This window comes from Motacilla alba, chromosome 3, assembly GCF_015832195.1.
Source record: "Motacilla alba alba isolate MOTALB_02 chromosome 3, Motacilla_alba_V1.0_pri, whole genome shotgun sequence".
NCBI classification, from domain to species: Eukaryota; Metazoa; Chordata; class Aves; order Passeriformes; family Motacillidae; genus Motacilla; species Motacilla alba.
Window position 1 is genome coordinate 101,092,299 of NC_052018.1, and position 22,034 is coordinate 101,114,332.

Sequence of the window (22,034 nt, forward strand, 5' to 3'; positions counted from 1 at the left end):
CAGGAATGAAAATACTTTCTCCAGAACAGACATCCTTAAAATGGCATGGCTTGCCCCATAGAAGGAAAACAACAGCTTTTTGCATCTCTTTTTCATAACCAAAAACTCAAAATCACTTTTTTTTTTTCATTGTATTTTGTCCAAGACCACTATTTGCCAGGGAGGCAGGCTGTGAGCATTTAAAACTGGCAGGGAACTGATAGCTCTTGCAAACAAATGCTAAGAAGGGCCACACTTTGCCTCATTCTCCTCTGATGTTTCATCTCTACAGTGGTCAGTGTTTAAGGTATCCCACAAAGATTTCAATGTGAATGGCCTGAAAGTCTGAAAGCAGCATGAGTCACAGCTTCCCTGAGAGGGGGATGTCACCAAAAGCCATCTCTGTGCCTTTCTACACCTCCAACCCTTACGGGGCCCCATAGTGTGGTGAAGCTTGCAGGCAGGGTAGATCCCTGAAAATGCAGGTGCCTGGAGACAGGAGTCTCCTTCCTCCCAGCCAGGCCCATGGCAATGTGCTCTAGGGGTGCAGGGAGGTGTTGGGTGGCTCTGGCATTCAGCTCCCCTAGGAGAAGGAATTTCTGGCAGGCTGTGAGGGAAGCAAGGGGGTCTGGGAGGCTGGCAGAGGGGGAGTGGAAGGCATAGGTTCAGGGCAGCGGCTGACAGGTGCCTGGGAAATGGAACTTGTCAGGTGGGGAAGGGCTGACCGCTGCCACAAGGCTGCAGCTTTGGCTCTGACACTGGCCAGCCCCGCAACAGCTGGGCTGCAGCGCTGAGCACTGCCCCGGCCCTGCCCTCAGCACTGGTGGCAGTACTGTGCTCAGCCCTCAGCCTCTTGCTTAAGAAGGGACATTGAGGTGCTGGAGTGTGGCCAGCTAAGGGCAACAAGGCCCGTGAAGGGTCTAGAAAACACATCTTGTGAGCAATGGCTGAGGGAGCAGGGGTTGTTCAGCGTGGAGGAGAGCCCACGGCTCTGCACAGTTACCTGGGAGGATGCTGTAGGGAGGTGGGGGCCGGTCTTCTCTGACCTGTCTGCAGTGACAGGACCAGAGGAAAGGGCCTTACACTGAGACAGAGGAGATTCAGATTAGACAGGAAAAAATTGTCATTGTTAGGGTGGTGAAGCATTGCAATAGGTTGTCGAGAGAGGTCACCATCCCTGAAGGTCTTCAAGAGGCTTCTGGACATAGTGCTGGGTGGTGTGGTGTAGTGATTTAGGGGTTACTGTGGTAGTGCTAGGTGGACGATCAGACTAGATGACACTAAAGGTCTCTTCCAGCCTTGATGATTCGATGATTCCGTGATTCCGTAATTCTAGCTCTAGCATTCTGCCATTCTGCGATTCCGTGACCCGGCGTGCCCCGCCGGGCGCGGCCGTGAGGCGACCCGGGGCGGGGCGGAGCGCGAGGCGGCGGGGGCGGAGCCTCCGCGGCAGCGAGGGGGCGGGACCGGGGCGGGGCCTCGCAGCGTTGATTGGCAGGCGGGGCGGGGCCACGGCGGGGCGGAGCCGCGCGGCCGATCCGGAGCGCCGGGGCCGTGGAGGGCGGGGGAGACACCGGGCACGGAGCCGCCGCCGCCGCCGCTCCTCGCAGCCAGGTAACCGGGCGGGGGCCGCGCTCGCCCCGCGCTACCACGGGAGGCCAGGGCGGCTGGGGAGGGAGGTGGCGACCGCCGCGCCGCGGCGCTGTGTCTGTCGGGCCGCGGCAGAGCCCCGGGCGAGCCGCTCCGGTCCGGCGACGGGCGCGGAAAGGGGCAGTGGTCGGCCCTGCCTGACCCGGAGCGTTACCCGGCGCCGCCACAAAGCACCGGCCTTCCTCAGCCGCGTCCCCTTCTTCGTCAGCGTCTCCCAGCGCCGCCCAGCCTTCCCGGCGGGGGCCGGCACCGAGCACCCCCTCCCCGTCGCCGCCGACACAACTTCCTCCCCCGGCCCGGCACCGGGCAACTTTTCGGGCCGGTTGTTGTGCGGAGCTCCGGGCGAGTGGGCGCGGGGCCGTGCCCGGGCCCGGTGCGGGGGCGGCTCGGGTTTGGGGGGCGGCGGTGGGCCCCGGGCACGGCCCCTCGGTGCGGCGGAGGCGGCGGCGGTGCCTCCCCGTCAGCTGTTTCCTGCTGTTTGTTGTCAGGGCTCCTGCGCTCCCGGCAGCGCCCGGCGGTGGCGGGGGGGGGGGGACGGACGGGACGAGCCGGGCCGGCCCCGGTTGGCTGCGCGCGCCCCCGTGACGGCGCGCGGGCCGGGCCGGGCCAGGGACCGCCCCCGCGCGCGCGCGGCTTTGTGTGTGCGCGGCACCGGCACCGGGATCAGCCCCGGGATCGGCACCGGGATCGGCAGCGCCGCCCCCGGGCCCGGCCGCGGAGGTTACGCGGGGGTTGAACCGCCCTGCCCTGTCGCGCGGGGGGCGGCGGCGCCGCCTGACGCATCGCCCCTCTCCCCGGGCGAAGGTGCCGCTGGCTGAGAGCTGGCCGGCGGAGCAGCCCCGTGTCCCCGCCCGACAGGTGCCTCCCGCGGGGAGCTGTCACCGACCCGGCCCCGGTGTTTGTTTGCTTTGTGGAGGTGCCCGCGGCTCGCTCAGCAGCGAGGCGCGTTCGGCTGCTAGCGCTTAGGTCGGGGTTTTCCCCGTGGAAGTATGGATTCTCAGGGAGCTGAAATATTCTGCCGGAGCTTTTGGAAAGGTTCTAAGTCAAAGCAAAACTGAATGTGAAGGCTGTTGTCTGTCTACTTCATTTGTTACTCTGTGCACAGTCCTCATCTGTCCTGTGCAAGCAGATGTAGATTAGTTTAATCCAGCGTGTTTATTTAAGAATAAAGGCCGTGTTTCGGACTGATATCGCCGTATAATTTAATACATTATTTGTCTTTTGTTTCTTTAAACAATAAACACGGGTTTAGGGTAAGATTGAGGGAATAACAAAGCAAGTACACACGGTTTTATGAGAGAGAAACAGGGCAGGGCTCTTTCGAAAGTGGTATCACAGAACAACTCTTGATGTCAGCAACTAATGGCTGTAGATTAACCATTATCTTAACTAATATTTATGACTGAAAGGAAGGGAACTTGCTCCCCAGTTGTAAACATTCCCTCACGTGACTGTATGTAACTGCTATACATATATACATATATATATATATATATATATTCCTATATATATTTTTATATACAGCCTCTTTCTGGATGGCTGAATTCAAGTGGCTTGTGTGACAAACAAAACTGTCAGTTTTTAAGCATTGCTCAATTTTTCTAAAATAGTCTTCAGAAGTACTGTGTGGAGGCTTCTGTCATCTGCTACTTTCACTTCCGTAGTTACAGAATTACTTAGAGATACAGAGCTTATTGTTTGTATATAGATTTTAATAATGACGAGTGAGTTTCAAGTGTGGTTGCCAAGTGTGTGAGGACAAATTAAACTGCATCTCAAGGCCCAGCAGAGACGATGACAAGAACAAGCTGTATTTGTTACTTGTCACATGCTGAGAGCTATACATGTTTTTATATGTCTGTATTTAACGTGGTAATCATCACAAGCTTGAAGGGGTGTTGTCCAAGTCAGGTCATTGGTTCATGTTTGTTTACTAATATTTGACCTGTGTTGAAATCTTGGGTTGCTCAGCTCTCACTGAAATACGTAATTCCCTTAAGCAAAATTTAACTTAAAAATTACTTCTTAAATGTTTAGATGAAATGCCTGTACACTGTGGATGTTTGTTAGCAGGGTGATTTCTAATTTTGGAGCCTTTACCTACATTTAGGACCTTTCTAGTTAATAGAAAAATCTCTTGGAGATATGCACTTAGTGTATTAGCACCCTTTCTGCCAGCTGGATGTCGCTGGTTTGGATGATGGTTCTCTTTACACCATTTCTTAAAAGGTTAATTATTGGATTTCATTTTTAATGACTCATGAAATCACTGATGTCTTTGGATGAAGTTTTGTATCATTTCAGCACTAAAACTGATGAAAACAGAAAATATGTAGTTTAGCTTTCTGAAAGTTGCAGAATAGATTCATAGACGAAAGTTGTCTCAACTGCTTAAGTAGTATAAGAGTAAATTTATTACAAAACAAGGAAATACAGCTTTCTTGAAAATAGTGTGGTAATTAGGAAGGGGAAAGGAGGAAAATGAAGGGAAAAAGAAGCAGGGAGACAGGTCAAGTTGCTGGTTTTGGCCTCTCTGTAGTGGTGGGAAAGAAAATTAATCTGAGTCTGATACCATTTGTAAACTAATACTTTTATATGTTATCTAGCAAGAGTATTGTGAGGGTTTAAGTTACTCTGTGGGAGATGCTGAGATAGAGGGGCTGTATGAGAAACAAGCACCCATCTGTGTGCTTCTGCTCTCTGTAAATGTGAAACAGTACTCTGGATTAGTGTTTCACTGCACCAATATGACATAAATTTAAATGTCAGTGTCCTAAAAAATGCAGTTTGCAATAGGAAACGATACTAGTGCACCCTGCAATACAAAATTACACTGCTGCAACTTGCACAAGGGTGTTTTCATCCTGCAAGGCAGCCTGTTGTTGGTGGGTGCCGTGCCCTGCTTCTGGGCTTTGCCAAAGCCTCTTCTGTCATTGGACTGTATTAAGTTCCCTTCACAGTTTGCTACAGTAGCTGGATGGTTCTAAAGAGCACAGTATGCTGGTCCAGTTCAGCTTCTCTCCACATTTGGCTACATGTGGTGGTTTCAATTCTGCATGTAGGCAGAGGCCAGGCCTTGTTTACTCGGACAGTCGCAGAAGTTGATGGTGGACGTTGAATCTCCAACCTCCCAAGAGACTGACCACGTGTTTATGTTTGGATTTGCCCCCACCTGTGAGCAGGGAAACCTGGGAAGGTAAGGAGCAAGTTTTATTTTTTCCTTTATGATTCTTTAACGTTTGGTCTTGTGCAGTTGTGCTAAGAATTCTCTTTCCTCTTTAGTCCATCTCTGAGATGGGAAGAGGAAGCTGAAGCCCAGTTCCTGAGATGCCATGATGAAGTTTCAGCCTGGTTCCAGAGTAAGTACATCTTGAGAATGTTTCAGTGTGCTTAGGGGAATGCATAAGCCTTTCTCAGAGGGTAGAGAATGCTTATTTGCTCACAAGGAAATGTTTTTAGTTGGTAAAATGGTGAAGGAGAGGTTGTCACAGTTTTTTGTCCTTTAACTAGCAGCTGTTCTCTGTTGTAGATGTGAACGCAGTAGATGGTGCTGAAGCAACACTGAGGCTCCTCCTGTGAAATATCCACAGTCCAGTGTGTATAGACAAAGTGCTTGCTGGCTCTCCCAAGTGTTGACGGTCCTGTGTCTTCAAGAGATGCATTCCAGGACAAGAAAACACTGACTGTTAGTTTTAAAAATGTTAATAAATATTTATTTGTGTTACTTTTTCATTCTTTATTGATGGTGAAGGTAGGCAGGTGAGGTAGTACAAATACCAACCAGGTGGTGCTTCAGGTGGTTTTGGGTGTGTGTGCAGTTAGTGGTCAAATTTAAGCTGTTGAATGTCAGCCCTTTCATATGGTTGTTGCTCAGTGTTGCTGAAATCAACACTGAAAGTGTTTGGGGAGTTTGGGAGCTACTGCTCTGGGAATACACATTACAGCACTCAGCCACAGTGCCTGTGTTTCCTGTCTGCCCATGCACTCACTGGGAGAAGCACGCAGGGAGGAAGTCTTTCACAGAGAGATTGAGAAGTGGTATCAAGGTTTATGCTGTCAGAATAATGTACTGTCAAAATTGTGCACTGTCAGCAAGCCTGACCTGCTAGGCAATATGACCTGTCATTGATTGCTCTCCTAAAGGTTCTCTCAGGAAGGTGGTCTGGGTGCTGAATAATGGAAGTGTCGTCAACTCTCAAGTACCCCTTTCTTGGAACTGGGGAGATTGGACATGCAATAGATACTTTATATCCCATTAAGGAAAGTAAATAAGTCTGCCTTTCTTACATTGCAGCCATTCATTTAATATAATGACTTGTGTTTGGTAATTTGCATGAAGGCAGGAGCACTAGAACTTCATCACTGATACATACCCAGTAAAGAATGCTTAGCTGATTTTAAAATTGAAATCATAGGCCAAAAAAAAAAAAAATCTGTTCTTTCCTCAGCATTTGGTTTTGTGAATAACCAAGATCCCGGTCCACTACTTCGGAAAATTCTGCTGGTAACATGATGGAATTGGTGGGATAGTGTCACTTGCTGGAGCTGTAAGTAGCACTAGGGAACCTGACTGGTTCTCTGGACCAGTGGAAGTTATTTTCTGTGTTTTTAAGTGTAAAGAGTGGATGAATGGCAAAGTGCACTACTGTATTTTCCTCCCTCTGTTTGGAGGATCTTAAGCTTTAGAAATGCTTTTATGTTTGACAATTCTTTGGGTTTTCCCCATTTAAGAGAACCCTCCCACTGCCTATCAAAGCTGCCTATAAGTGGCTTTTTCAGATCATTTATGCATGTGTGAACATAAATAGACGCCCGCACCTTTACCATTGGTAGTGAAACTACAGGGAAAAAAATCTGTAGTGTTAACTTGGGTGACTTTGTACACACCACTTGTGTTTGTAAGGGGCAGGAGCGTGAGAGCAATGGATAATTGCTTTCCCCTTGTGCTGTAGTGCTTCTGTTTGTTTTTTTTCCTATGTGCAGCAAGTATACCCTACAGGATTCAGCATCCTTACATAAGGAGAGAGGAGTCTTTATGCACAGCAAGTACTAGGCCTTTTAAGTGAATGCTATGTTTTTAGCTTGGGGGAAGAAAAAGGAAGGGGAAAGCATGAAATGATTTCAAGTTGAAATCAGTTTCTCTATTTTACAGGAGAGGTAAAAGCAAAATTTCCATGTTAGGTTTTTTTAGAAAATCCATGATAAAGTGTGGCATTTTAAGTCTGCATTACTAGCAGTCATTTTGTAATTTTTTCCTACTTTTTACTACTGTGAGCAGTAACATAAAGACTAATTTAAGGTGACTTGTCTTATAGTGCTTCAGCTGAGCCCTTACAAATTCATTGAATTCAACAATCAAAAGTGAGGTCAGAGGTAGCTGTACCCTGCTGTGTATTTTGACTGAAGTCTACCAGGTGGTAGTTAAGTGTAGAGGTTACTTTGAAAAAGTTAGACACTCTGGTAATCTTACAGTATTTTAGTAGTTTCTTAAGAAAACATACACAAAATCTACATTGTTTTGACTGCAACAGTGCTGACTGTAGAATTTGTTTTCTAAAATTTTTAAATGTGTACTATTTCAAGAATATAGATTTTCTTGTGCACTGTATTTTGAAAAAATGTGTTCTGGTACCATTTGGTTTGTTAGATTCTGCTGCGACTTTAGGTTACTTTCAGCTCTTTAAGGTGACATAAATAAGTAAGGATTTTAGGCCTTGTATTAGTAGGCAGATTTTTCAGCCTTATGTCTTTGAATATATTTATTTATGCATTTATTTTAACTTTTGAGATCTTTGGGACTCAAGACTTCAGACCATGCCATAATGCCATATCCAGAAGTAATACATTTGTATGTTGCTGTGGGTTCTAACTTGCTTGTTAGAATTGCACTTGTGCTCCCTTCTGAAGTATTTAATTTCCATTTTTAATGTCTCTGGGCTACAGCTTTTCTGAGGGCACTGACATGAATTATGATTTTAGGCAGGTGATGCACTTGCATTTGGAATATTAAGGTGCATTTTTCAAAATGTCATGCTGAGCAGGGTCAGTCTGTGTAAAGGATGTGTTCTGGACACCAAGCTCTGCGTTTGTGTTGCTCTTGATGAGATAGGGATGGGTTTGGATTTATGTTATGTTACCTTCTAAAAGTACTGATAGGTGGGCATTGTGTTTACTTTAAAAGATATACTCCTTTGGATGCTGATTCCACATTTACTGTAACTTATGATCAGTTAATGGTTTTGAATCCACAATACAATCAGCACAAATATAACGTTATCCAAAGTTAGGAAGGATGGCACATGGATCTATGCCAAGTACCTTATGGGCATATCTGTTACAATTGCCTTAATTGCTTGTATTTGTGGTTTCTTCTGGCTGGCGACTTTTACTGATACTTGTTTATTCACACTTATTGTGCGTTGATTTTCCTTCATTTTGTCACTATTCATGATTTAATTTTTTTTTTTTGTCCTTTGGCTGCTGAGAAAGATAAAGGCATATTAGAAAGGTATAAAGCTCAGAGAAATCTAAACTAAAATGCTTTCTGTATTTTGAGTGGAATCACACTTCTGACTCTCAGACCTGTTTTATTTATCCTTTGAAGAAGAGAAATGGGTATTATGTCACCTTTAAAAGGAAGAGTCATGACATTGCTTTTAATTTTTATGTATCCTTCAGATGGGATACAGAAGATTAATCATGATTTGAAAAATCTGAAGGTAAGGAACCTGAGCTAAAATCTCTCTGTTCAATATCAGGAGCCCTTTTTGTTGCCTCACATTGTAAGAAAGCAAAGTGTGAAATAAAGCAATTGGAAAAAAATCATCATGTCAGTGACTTCTGATTTTTAGATGTTAAAATGGTGTGTTAAGCTCTGTGTGTTCAGGTGCAAGTCTTAAGTCCATTTGCTTTGTGCATGTTAAGAGTAGGCTTTAAGAAACTGATCCCCTAAACCTTGAAATGAGTTTAAATTAGGTATTTGTGCTTCTTAATGGTGTTTGACTTGGAATATTCAATTAGATGAGCACAGAATTTGATTGACTTCTGTATGAATGGCACCGTTTCCTGCTCTGAAAAGTAAAACCCACACAATTCTAATATTGCAGTGTGTCAGATTTACTTTGCATTGCTCTGCATGACAAAAGCAGAGACAATACATTGTTCTGAGTCCACATCTGAAGCATAAATTGAGATACATTTAACTTGTGTAACTGTAGAAGTTTAGTCATAAAACTTCTGCAGTTGAAAGGGAAATAACATCATAATTCAATTCCTTTGTCATGTTATATCATCCTTCGTGATTTAAGTTTTCGGCTATACATTCTGTGCCTACTCACTAGTTAACTTTGAGTAATTTATGCTAGTTAGTGTGAAGTTGGTGAGACACTTTAATTTTCCTAAGCAGTGAAGAGGCTGATTTATCAGGCACTGCAGGTCATCTCCTATAAAGTTTTCAAGCGCTGTTTTTTTTCTCATTGGAGTTGCTGAGGTATTTTAGTGATGAGACTTTGGAAATACCTTGGGTAAATGACACAGTATTTTATATTTGGATTAGACAACTTTAAACATTTGTATATAAAACTGTCTGGTGTAAAGCCTGGGTGGATTGCTTGTTATGTGAAGTAGCATCCAACCTTTCCTGTGTTGGTGTGTATATGAAACAAAGAAGTGTCAAGTCAAACACAGCAGCCAGGGTGCTATACCAACATTCTGAGTGGTGGTGTTGTGTGATCATGTGTCATAAATTGTGCAAAGCTATGGGGAAGTGACATAATAAATATGTATTATAAAAGGTGGGGGTGACTTGGGAAAATTAAGCTGTAATTGTCTTGGTGACTCAGTGTAATTCTCAGTGCTTCATTTCTTAGTGCTGACTAAGATGAGTGAGTTGTTGGGAATGTACTGAAATAGAATTTCAGTACTGTGTTAAAAGAAGTGGAAGCTTCTGAGTTTAACAACTGTAGGGGCCAGTAGGGGGTCTGCAAAAGTCGGAGTTGTATTTTAAAGGTTTCAGTTTGTGTTTTTCTCATTTAATGTAATTAGTTTGTATTTAAGTCATCTTATTGGTAAAATGGTCACTTTGGGAAATAACTGTCTTGATGAGAGGGTGAAGGCAGACTGCAAGTTCAGCAGTTCACCAACAGAGGAATGACTTTGAGCAATCATTAGCTGAATTGGTTTGAAGAATATTCTGCCATATATGTGGGATGTTTGGGAGTTTCGATTTTTTTGCTGTAATGCTTTTTTAACATGATGTTTCTTTTTGCTTTCAGGTCTTGAGTATAAACTTACATAAGTTCTAAAAATGGGAAGAATTTTTTTGGATCATATTGGGGGCACTCGCCTGTTCTCCTGCGCAAACTGCGACACGATCCTGACCAACCGCTCCGAGCTCATCTCCACTCGCTTTACAGGGGCCACAGGAAGGGCCTTTCTTTTTAACAAGGTTGGTAAGAAGCTGGAGGAACTGCTGTTTACTTTTGAAAAATGAGTTTGTGGGATATAAATCTGTCATGAGACTGAAAAAACTTCTTGGCTAAAGTGTTGCGTAATTACTATTTGAACTTTTATTTTTTTTCTGTCTTTGAAATCAAATTTGACATTTACTGTTGATGGGAAACTTAGCTAAATTAGTTTTGTCTGAAATACTGAAAGACTGTAAAGAAGAGTGTGTATGTAGAGGCCTCAGGCCAAAATTGATGGAGACTTCAGAGACTTCTGTAATATGAACCTCAAATTCACTCTGAGAGTATCTGGTGGCTGTCATAAGGTTCCAAAGGTTTTTTCATTTTATGCAGTTAAACAAAAGTCTAGATAATATTTTGTTTAATTTCTGAAATACATTTAATTTAACAGTAGTCTGGCATCTTAAGTTGCCACAATCAATCACCCACCATCTTTTTTACAGGTAGTAATACTCTGGTTTAGTTTAAGAGTTTTTAATGAATTTGATTCAATAGATCAAAATACAGAAGTCAAAATTTTTGAGTGAATTGTAGGATTATTTATTAACCTTGCATAAAGACTTGTCCATTAGATTAATTGAAAGAAATTGTGATTGTCCTTTGCTTTCTCGCAAAGTTCCTGGTCAAATAATGCTTGGTGTATTTTAGTTTTGTTTTTTTCTTATAAGCCATTTGTCCATGGGCAGAGTTGATAGAGGCATCAATAGTGTCTTAACTATGTTTTGCTGTGGGACTTCAGGTATCCCAAATCTTATCACTACTGAGAGATTTCTTTCTCATCCAATAAACTCTGGATCCACGAGTTCAGATTTTTTTAATGTTAAATAGTGGGATTTAATTACGGCACTTGCAGTTTTTGCATTTCTGCAGTCAGAAGCTGTACATTTGAAGCAGTCAGGTGTAAAGCGGAGAAAGTAGTATAGTCCCATCTTTTAGAATCTGCATATCAGCAGATATAGTTCTGACATCAACTTTTCAATGAAGTAAACATCCTGGTTTTGTGGTGATGCTGCAAAAGAAGTTGCAAGTATATTTAAACTGCTGATATAGCGCACAAAAAGGAGCATATTTCATGTCTACGTTCTCAGCCACTGACCCTGGCTTTTTCTTAGGTAATTATTTCAATCACCACAAAATCACCACAAGATTTTTAAAGAAGTACTTCTTTTAGTATTTTGTTTCTGAGTTCTGGGACTTGGTGATCACATCAGTTGCTAGAAGTGGGTTTCATACATTACAAATGGATTAATATAAATTTACTGTTCACTGGGAGTTTATCACCCAGAATTGAACACAGCCCTTTTGCATATTTTGTGATAGCAATCCCTGTCTCTCAGATAAAATGTGAGGGTTTTACATCACTATGAAGCACGTCTTTAAGGTGTTACCTTCTCACACGGGTGATTTTTTACACTGCAGTTTTCGGTTTGTGTGTGGTGCCAGAGGCTCTTTCCTTCTAACGTGTCATGTAGCAGGTTTCCCGTAGGCAGACTAATCCTCTGTGTTCCCTGTGCACTGTGTTTGTCCCAGGTGGTCAATCTGCAGTACAGTGAAGTCCAGGATCGGGTCATGCTCACCGGCCGCCACATGGTCCGGGACGTGAGCTGCAAGAACTGCAACAGCAAACTGGGCTGGATCTATGAGTTTGCCACTGAAGACAGCCAACGCTACAAGGAGGGCCGCGTTATCCTGGAAAGAGCCTTGGTCCGGGAGAGCGAAGGCTTCGAGGAGCATGTTCCATCCGACAATTCCTGAAGAGGCTCCAGTCTCTTCTCAGGTTCTCTTCAATTGAAACTCCAATATAATAAAATCAACAAAAAATCTGCTTACATACACTGTCACCTTAGCATCAGAGTCGGATTCATGGACTACAGAGTGGGAAAGATTGTGAGAATATTTCAGATGGAACCTTACTTTCTTTATTCCTTTTATATTTTACTTTCCCTCCAGCAGCTGTTTGTAGAAAGAATGTTGTGCAGATGCTGTAACTTCTTCTCTCTTTCATTTACATCTGTTAGATTTGAGATTGTATCTTAAGGTACAGTGAGCTAAAAGGAAAATATTTGCAGGATTTGTCTTTTGTTGGAGAGAAATTTAATGAGGGTTTTTTCTTTTAGTTTGCACAAACTGATGTCAGCATCAAGTTATTTTAAAACTACAGATGTTTTTTTAAAAGTGTATTCCAACTTTTGGCTTAAGTTTTTAGTTAGGTTTTTGGTTTTTTGGGTTTTTTTTTACCCAGCCTTTTCACCTGGTTTGCTAGCTAAAGTGAAGAGATCCGAATTTGTGCTGAGTGCTAAAGGTTCAGTGTTGGTACAGCTTGGGCTGGCCCATGTGCCATATTCTTGTTGAGGTTGATTGGTAGCACAGAGCCCATTATTTCTTGTCATTCTTGACCCAAAGATGTCACCATTCCTTGTTTATTCGTGAAGTCCCATTCACCATGTAAACTGGTGTTGATTGGAAACTATCCTTGAAATAGGGTGAAACTGCTTGGCTTTTTTTTAACTTTAACAGATGTAACTTATGAGCATAGTAATAATATAAAGTAATAGCTGTCTGTTTAGTCTTGCATTGCTTACAAATCCGGCTGTGTTTGTAATGATAGGGATCCACTGAGGAACTACTGTTTCAGTAGTCATTTTTTTCTGTTTCTCTACTAATCTCATTAAGTTAGACAGAGAATTGCAAATCTTAATTCTTCTTCAAGTAGCTTTCTTTAAGCCCAGAACTTCCTATGTTAAACACAGCTGCTGTGTAAAAGGAGAAGATTGCCAGCATGTTTGTTCATGCGTAGAGTTATGCAATCTGCATCTCTTGAAAAGATTAACTTAAACAGCTTGTTTTCAAATGCTGCTTCTGGTGTTGAAACCTTTATCTTTCAACTTTGTTGAACGTTTTCATTGTGATGTTATGTTTTTATCTTTCTGGACAGCAGTACATGTCAGCCTAGTAGTAACTAGTGACTTGGATTCCTGCTTTGTTCTTGTAGAGGTCAGCTCTGTTTAAAACAGTGATCTTGCTTGCCTTTTTTAGCAAAAATGCTCTTCATTAACTTAACTCAAGGGTGCCCAAACTATTTCATTGTGTCTTAAGCCATAAGTTAGGATCTCAAGGGCTGAAATTTATTTGAATGTTAGATATGTATGATTTCTTATCCAAGATATGAGTTGGTTGTGGTTTTTTTTCTTATTGGATAAATTGTGGTCAACGTGAAATAAGTTACCCACAGATGTAGGAAAGAGGGGGAACCCCATCCAGCCAAATGGATCTGGGTTCTGACCTTTCAGAATAGCTTTTTTTCTCTAGCCACAGCTCCATATCTGAAACTAAGATGTGGAGGGTGACTATGCAGAGTATTTTTCTTAATTTTTTTTTTGGTTGCCAAGTGGCAAATTGGACACCCCTGACTTGAATCTACTGCCTCTTTCATGTAAAGGTAGCTTTGTTCTAGAAATGTCACATAGAAAGAAAACAGAGTAGATCACATACCAGAGCTGTGCTTGAATCAAGCTGCTTAAACAATAGTGTACTTGTGCCTCAAATGAATCAGTTTTTGCACTGAGTACAGTAGTACCCCATTACCTTGTACTTCTGTCCTTCACAGACCCTGGAAGCGCCATTAGCATGGTTCTCTGCAGTACTTTTCTTGTACTTCTGACATTACAGTACAATAAAGTATGTTTTGTCCTGAACTGATCTTTGCTGTCCTTTTAGAGTTATTGTCGTAGAGTCTGTCAGCCAAATCATATAACCCATCTTTCATTCCTTGTGTTCAGTTTCTGCAGCACACTGACAAGCTGTTGATGAGCACCCCTTTCTGTATAGGTGGTGAAAGAGTTCTGTTGATTTTGGAAGGTGCCAAGTAGAGCTTCATGCATACCACTTGGACACTTGAAAGCCTTCAATTTGTTGCTGTTAAAAAGAGAAAACAAAAAAATGTCTCATTTTGAGGAATTCTGGGTGCCAAATGTCTTTCCATGACTTTGAAAAGACAGCAAGCTAAGCAAAAATCCGCCTTCTGCAAGAAGCTTGAGGTTTTGGCTTCTGAAATGGCTTGGGAATTAATGAATTTGGTATTATATATCTGGACTTCTGTGGCTTTTTCCTTTGTGTTCAAATGTTAGGCAGAAACCTGCCAGCAGCTGGTCAACTTGTAAAGCTGAAGAACTGAGATGAAAGGATTATTCTGTTGGTGTGATGGAGACTGGGGCTCTTATTCTAACTTAGATTAAGAGCATTTTGGTAGAATGCTGGTGTGAGATGCTAAAAATTACTTTTCACAAAGCCTTTGATTTGAAAAACACATGTGAGGTGAATTCTTCAAAATCCCATGAGACTTAAACAAGTTCTATGCAGCTTTAAAATGGTAGACTTGGGATTGCTGTTTTAGCTTACATGCTGTTCCCTCCTGTATCACTTTTGATGGCTCTGGAAGAGTTTAGCCTCCTATATTTTGGCTGCTCCTCCTTGAGACACTTGGTGTGTGAACACAGATAACTTATCTGTGAGGAACAAGGCCATTGGTTACAGCACATCTAGAGACAGAGGAGACATTGCTTTTGGCATCAGCTGCAATTTTGTAGTAGTGCAGTAGCCTGGGATTCTCAAAGGAGGGCTGGCACAGGAAAATGTGCCACCACGGTGATCTTTTGCCTGGCATGTGGTGGGGCCTGAGGTAAAGAAGGGAGCAAGGAAATTGCAGTGCACAACAGACTGCACCTTGCATTCCTGGAGACCTCAGAATCTGTGCTCGTAGGCTGCAGCTTGGGCCAGCAGTGGTGCATGGGCTGGATTAGAGTTCATGTCACCAATGCTGTGATCCCATCCTGTGGGTGTACTCAAAAGTAAAATACTTCCTTGCTACTGTTTCAACAAAACACAGGTTTGGAAGAGGAAAAGTTTGGATGGTGTGTCTGTGAAGTGCAAAAGCATTTTACTTATGCTCTCCAGGGATGTTTGAAGAACTTTTAAAAAATGACATACCTGTCTTGTGGCTCTGTTAGAAAAAGTGGCCTTACATGGGGCTCTGGGGTTGGCTGTGGTCACTGCCACAGCCTTGTTCTTACCAGGACAGGCTTGTCTCTGCAGATTTGGGTCAGAGCTTTGGGAAAAAAAGTTGGCAGATCATCAGTGGATGAGCAGGTAAGGAACAGGTGAAGCTGCAGTTGAGGACACAATTGCTGGCTACAAGGATGAGGTGGCTGGGAGTGCTCTGGCATTGATGTGGGAAGAGGCTAGATGGTTGATGAACTCTACTTTAGACAAAAAACACAAGCTGTGACATTGCAGCACCATTCTGCAAAAGCCAGAGATAGTGTACTGTGTTTCCTTCTTGGGCCTGCCTTTACTTTGAACAACAATAAATTTTAAAAATCCAGTGACGCTTGCTTTCCTGTGCATCTCAAGGGCTTTGCAGACTCCTTGATGCCTGACAAGGATGAAATGCTTCTGTCTTTTTATTTTGCTTGGGGCATTGATAAGAATTGCTCTCCAATCCTGGTTTTGCAGGACTTAAAAGAACTAAGCAATTTTGAGGCCCCTCTTTTCATAACCCAGAGTTAAAATTGACCAAAACTTCAAAAGATTGTTTTGAGCGACGAGGAGGAGTATGACCTGGTAGATATAGTTCCTGTGCAAGCTTTTTTTCTTGCAGAAAATCTGAAATATGGCCAAAGAAAGTGAGCTCCTGAGTGTCTCATTACAGGTTGTGTGGCAAAGACCTTCAAGAGCTGCTTAGGAGCCTCGTTTCTGTAAGTGTGGAGTTCTTCCTGGTCTCATAGTTACTTCCTTCCCTACCTCTCTCTCCTGTAAGTGTCTAGTACATGTAGGAAAGTGTAAGGGGAGAAATCTCATATTTGCCTTCCAGCCTTTTGTTTACTGATAGTTTTGCTCTTACTTGAATGGACTTCTGTGATCTCAGTGAAACGGCTGCTAGGCTGCTGCTGCATTTACTTAAAGGCCCTTCTGGCAGAATATTAGTGACTTTATTATCTCTCATCCCCAAGTCTAGGCAGAGGTTGTTTGGGAGTGATGCTTGACTGAACACTGTATTCTGGGTAGAGGTGATGTGAAGGAAGACCTCATTCACAGGATACTTCCATTGCTGTGCTGCATCTCTTTCCTTCTGATGTTATTTTAAATGTGATTTGCTTAAGTTTGCATTTCAAGTCCTTTTAAAAAGGAGGTCACTTAGAGACAGCAGTCTGCCTCTTAAACATGGCATTTCCCTCCGAAGGACCTGAAATACTTCAAATTTGGTACAGAGTGCCCTGTGTGCTGCTCAGTTGGAAGGCATGGCTGTGTTCCTGTTTGACTTGTTCCTGCAAAAATAAACCTCAGTGCTTGTCTAAGATATGGCCAAAAATCTCCCTGCTTGGGAGTTAGGATATGGAGGAGAAACCCAGGTGAAAGTGTGGGTGTGTGTGTGATTCATGTCAACTAAACTGGTCACTCTGAAGCAGCAGAGGTGGGAGAAATTCTAGAGGTAAGCTTGTGCCTTTTCTTTTTGCCTGGTGTGGAAATCACTTGGGCATTGCAGAGCATCTAAGGTCCCCTGATGAACAGAGGAGTGAAAAATGCAGCACCAGGGCTAATTTTGGCACAGGCTCTGTGTTGTGTTTGGATGAAGGCAGCTGGAAGGTATTTGTCCTTTGAAGTAGGCTCTGTTTCTGTTCTCATTAGGTGAAGCATTTGTTACTATCAGGAACTTACATTTGTATAGAAGTGAAAGTAGGAGAAAGAACAAAAGACTGGTAAAATTTTGGATTTTCTAAGCATGAGGGGTAAATGGGAGAGAGAAGGGTGTTCAGATCTTGTATTTTGACTCTGCCCAGGAGAGAGATGTGTGTTTTCCTGACATCAAGATCCAGTGCTGTTTCTCTCTGGGACTTAGGGATGTTTAGATACAGGATTTTGCTTTGTCCTTTTGTAAGCATTTGATTTCACAGTTGTAAACATTTACAGGTGTTTGAAGCAGTAAGTTTACTGGATTACAGCGGACTGCTTGCCATGGTTGTTTGCACACTAATGGCAGATGTTGCAATGGATGTAGTTATTGGATAGGGAGATCCCTTTTCTTGGAGGGGAACACAAAGCAGACTGGCTCATCCAAGGCTGCTTAACCAAAGAACTGCCTGGTGGCTTTCAGCTGTCTTTAGAGACAACAATCGTCTGTCCCTGGAAGAGTTTGAAAACTAATATCCCAGACTCCGGTATATGGTGAGTATAAAATAAAAGGGGCATTTGTTATTTTCAGGGGTAGATCTTGGCACACGTGCACAGTCAAAAAGGTGGGATGCTCTGGATTTGGTAGTGAGAACTCGGGTACATCCCGTGGACAGAGTGCAGAGAGAGCCTCTGTGATTATGCTCCTGTTGGTATTTGGCCAGCAGATTTTTTTCCCCCATCCTATCCATTTTTATTGTCTTTATGGTCTGTAGTGGCTGTTGCACCTTCCCTGCAGAATCAGTGTAGCTTAAGGACTTGGGGAAGTGCCTACTTTTGGCAATATTAGACGGTCACTTCTGTCCTGTACTATGCCAGTACAATGGATTAGTTGTCGCAGCGCAGAGGGATCCATAGATTGTCTATTCCATGTCTCCCTGCTGAGGAGGGATTAGCTTAGTGATGTACTCAATGAGAGTGCATTCTTGGGATGAAGTTCCTCAGTGGGATTTCTTACTGTAGCCAAAAGTCAGAAAGATAGTCAGAAAGATACAATTTAGGTCACAGAAGCGGAGCCCTTGAAAAATGCCAGATTTCCAATGGATTGGGTGGCACATGGTTATCCTGTCCCTGCATACTTGCAGCTTGGGGATGAAAGTGCCATGTGATCTACAAGAGGAAGAATGGCACCATCATCAATCACCCTTTAATATGATATGCCTTGAACTTGTAGCTACAGCCTCCATCCCACCATTCCTAACTCCAGACTGCTGGACTTCCTATTAATGTTGTTTCTAAAGGCAGTCTGAAAATGAACTTTCTGATGTGCATTTAAGTGGCAAAACTAAAAGAAAATGAGATTAAGTATTTGTAATTGCTGGCTTCTTCATGACTAGGATTTGAACTGGGAACCAACCCCCTTTGGTGCAGTAATCATCACTTCTTAAGCTCCAAGGCTGACTGCTGCTTAACCAGGAGCTGGAGGAAGCTTTTTGATGAAGAAAGCTGAGCAGATTACAGATGAAGGCTTTAGATTTGATGTAAAGCTTCAGTATGGGACTGGGCATTTTATTTCCAGTTTGTATGCTAGTTCTGGCTTGGTTGAGGCAGTTGTGGTTTTTTTTTGTTTTGGCTGGCATTTGTATTTTTCCCCTTCTGGTATGTGATGTGGAGTTGGTGAATTTCCTGCTCCATGTAGGACTTTACAGGAAGAAAGGGGAAGATGAAAATCACATTGTATTTCCTATCCAAGCTGCATAACTGACTCTTGCTTCCAGGCTCCTGAGCTTGGGAAGGTTCCTGCTCCATGCATGCTCCCTGTCAAGGAGAGAGCAGCACCATGATTCATGTGCCACATTCCTGGGAAAGGGAGGAGCAGTGGGAGGCAGCTTTCTATCCCACCCTGCTTCATTTGCTCTATCAGGCTGCAGGTAAGCTCAGGGCTTCTGCAAGCTCTGGCTGCCTGCAAAAACAAACCAGAGGCACAGGAAAAAACCCCAGCTTTTAACACTCAGTCCATTGCAAATTTAGGATGTAAAATTCTATTGTTATTCCTAAAAATAGACACAAAGCCATTCCCCCCATAAAACTCACTTCAGCAGCATTGGTATTTTTATGTCAAAAGGTTGAAGGAGAAGGTGGGGGATGCTTGCCTCAGGAAGTGAGGGGAAAGCAAAGGCAGAGAAAGATGCTCTGCCAGAGGTTTTGGTGTTACCTGCCAGCAGTGTTGGTGCTTAGATATCGGCTCCAGGTACCTTGGGGAAGGTGATGCTCATCTCTGGCTCCTTTACCTGTATCCTCCTTTTTGATCCCTTCTCTCCCTGTCCTCTGCAACCCAGTGTGCTTTGTTCCTCCTGCAGTCTGTGCTTTCGCCGCTTGTCAACTCCCCAGGCTGCCACTGGCTCCACTCCGCGCTTCCTGCCCTGCTCCTTGCATCGCTGCTGGGTGTTCAGCCGGTGACCTTGTTCCTCCCGCAGGGCCCCGAAGGCTGCGGTTCTGGAGCCGGGCTCCGCTCCCGCTGCCGGCTCTCCTCGCCCCGGCGGTGCCGGCGCTGCTGCTGGCGCGGCGTGCGGCGAGCCCGGGACACGGAGGGGCTGCTGCCGCTCTGATTCACCGGGCTGTCACGCCAACAGCACACACAGACAGCCCCGCTAGCACACTGCTGGGGGTGAGGCAAAGGGGCACTGCATCGGGAATCAGGTTCTCATCCCTGCCCCTGTGTGCTGCCAGGGGGGGCGTGAAGAACACACACGCATGAAGTGACCCTGCTGTTCCCAGCTCCTGCCCCGCTGGCACTGATGCTCAGCAGAGGCAGGTGTGGAGAAGGCTCTGCTCATCTCTGCTGCATGGGGCTGGGCTGGCACCCAGGGTGGCCGAGGAGCTGAGATGGACATTGCACAACCCCCTGCAGACACAAAGGTAATGGCAAAAGGCGTCTTCTGGAGTGACAACCCTACCAAATTTCAAAGCCCAGCTCCAAAATGTTGTGTTACAACTTTTTAACAAAGTAATTGGACACCTTGTCTTAAAAGGGCAGAATCATGTAAATCCCCTGAGCCTGTTTTTCAGAAATGCCTGTTTCTAGAGGAACTGTTTTAGAATATAATAACCTATTCTGATGCGGACCTCCAGCAGGGAAAACTTCAACTGTGTAATGCTTTGTGAGCAAAATCATAGCCAGCTGAAAAGAGCTGTGTGCTGGCAAGTGCCAAGCAGCCTTCCTTCAGGAGTCATTTTTTGCAAAAACTCTTCAACTCAACTGAAAAGAGAGCCCAGCTGCCAACGAGTGCATCAGTTTGGACGAGGGAATGGAAAACTATGTTTTTTCTTCATTTACTATGCTCTGAGATATCCTTTCAGGATTCGTACATACATCTGTTTTTTCTTGTCTTCAATGGGCAATTTTGTGAAATCTGTCAGAGGCATATATTTTTGTCCATCTTTTAACATAGTAAAATTGTTCACAGTATTGCCTTAGAAATGCTTTAGTTCAGTGCCCTTTTCAAGCACTGATTAATTGCCAAATAATCGGTGTTTGAAAGACTCTGGACCTGATTCTTCTCTCCTTTACACTTTTTTCCTCTTGACATCAGCTTACTTCATTGCAGCTACTAATTCCCTGCAGACTTGGTATGACTAGAAATATATATACATATATTCTTCTGTATATATGAATATGTATGTATCTATAGAGAGGAATTATATGGAATAGAAATGAAATCATAGTACCTGGTGGGTTTTGGTTTCACTTGATCTTGTGCACATGTGCTGAGATTAGCAGTCTCCTCAAACATACTTCTAAGCACATCTTCCCTAAAGAACACCTTCTTTACACCTGCAAGTGTTCTTTAGAGTTGTGTGACTTTGTTGTTGTAAATTTTCCTGTCTGCATCAGATACTGTTAAAAAACACTAAATAATTTATTTCAGTTTTTTAGGCAGTAAAATTCCAAATATTAACTCAGTCATGCCTCATGGCAAGGCTTAGACTGGTGCTGAATTAAAAGGCAATGAAATGGTGTAATTTTTCAGTCCCCTTTCAGAAGGATTCCTTTTATGTCCTCCTAGATAAACAAATTTGGTGGTCTGCCATCTTAATTTCTTCCCTACCTTTGCTTCTGTCTTTTGTCTCCATCTGTTCATCACAAGCTGAACACTTCTTATTGTGACATCATTTCAAACTACAATCTTTTTTCTTGATGACCTTTTGCTCACTGTCTTCCCACCCACTCCGACCTTCACAAACCCATCACATACTTTATTTTCTTGGCTTTGGCTACTCTTTCTACATTACCAAATCCATATTATTTCTTGTTAGATCAAGTAGGGTCCAGAGCTCTTATTGACTCTTTTTTTTTTCTAGGTAGGATTAGTGCAAAAAGTGCCGGAGACTCAAACAAGGGTCCTCTACAGACATTCCACCTTTCTATTTTGAAACTGGTCCTGGAAGTCTTTAAGATTAATGCAGGGTCCTTTCCATGGCTCCCTCAACAAATGAAATACTTCCAACTAGGCTGCTTTGATTGTATCTGGTAACCACCCCCAGCTCACCTTTAATGAATTCCCAAGCTGCCCTGGCTGCAGCTGCTGGGGTGTGATAGAGGTGACAAAATTAATTTCCACAGAGGTAAAGTGAGCAGTGACAGGGACCCCTGAATAGAGATGCCATTATTTCCCTCCCTCAGCCTAGGAAACAAAAGAGAATGCTGCAGCTGGGCACTGCAGTGTGTGTCCATAGACAGTGGATTGCCTTGCATACTCCTTTTACAGAGGGGTATTTTGTGGTCCTCTGATATTTTTTGTGACCAGACCTCACAGAGGAATGACAGCCACTGTCAGATGTCTACTACACGCCTTGCTTCATGTGTGTGTGAATAAATCCAGCTTCTCTGCAAAGCATCTGTGTTCCACTCATCAGCACTGTTTTAAAGATTTCTGCTGTTAAAAAAACGCTGTTGCACTCCCTTCCAAAAGCATCTGGGAGCTGACCCTCACTGGCATGGCATGAATCCAGCTCAGTGCCAGCTCACCTCCTGGGGGCATCTGCATGTCCCTTCCCCCGTCATCAGCTCTGCAGTGGGATGTGCACATTCTAATAATCAAGGTCTGTGTTTCAGAAATATTAATGGCTGGAGATATACCACATGCCATGCCTTAGCAACCCTCTATTTTAATGAAGAGCTATTTTCAGACAGCACAAGAGAGACTGTGGGAGTTTCAACATCTAGGAATGTTGGGGAGTGAAACCTGAAGCAGATCTTGGCAGCCTGCAAAT

The 22,034-nt window shown here is 43.7% G+C and overlaps 1 protein-coding gene across 9 annotated transcripts; it reads left to right on the forward strand.

The window, feature by feature from the left end:
* The first annotated feature begins 1,466 nt into the window (after nucleotides 1-1,466).
* On the forward strand, nucleotides 1,467-13,793 carry YPEL5 (yippee like 5). 9 transcript variants are annotated; one of them, XM_038131033.1, is made up of 7 exons: nucleotides 1,467-1,593; nucleotides 4,692-4,825; nucleotides 4,912-4,988; nucleotides 5,159-5,314; nucleotides 6,078-6,176; nucleotides 9,903-10,075; nucleotides 11,625-13,793. In XM_038131033.1, the coding sequence occupies exons 6-7, from the start codon at nucleotides 9,935-9,937 to the stop codon at nucleotides 11,847-11,849; spliced, it is 366 nt and encodes a 121-aa protein (XP_037986961.1). In that variant the 5' UTR covers nucleotides 1,467-1,593; nucleotides 4,692-4,825; nucleotides 4,912-4,988; nucleotides 5,159-5,314; nucleotides 6,078-6,176; nucleotides 9,903-9,934; the 3' UTR covers nucleotides 11,850-13,793. The 9 variants fall into 9 exon arrangements, with proteins under 9 accessions (XP_037986961.1, XP_037986962.1, XP_037986963.1 ...); XM_038131037.1 differs by having other exon boundaries at nucleotides 1,506-1,593; nucleotides 4,812-4,825; XM_038131034.1 differs by lacking the exon at nucleotides 6,078-6,176.
* The last annotated feature ends 8,241 nt before the right edge of the window (nucleotides 13,794-22,034 follow it).

Coding starts and splice junctions, on each gene's coding strand:
- YPEL5 (XM_038131033.1), top strand. CDS start 9,935: ATGGGAAGAATTTTTTTGGATCATATTGGGGGCACTCGCCTGTTCTCC. Junction 10,076..11,624: donor GGGCCTTTCTTTTTAACAAG/GTTGGTAAGAAG, acceptor TGTTTGTCCCAG/GTGGTCAATCTGCAGTACAG.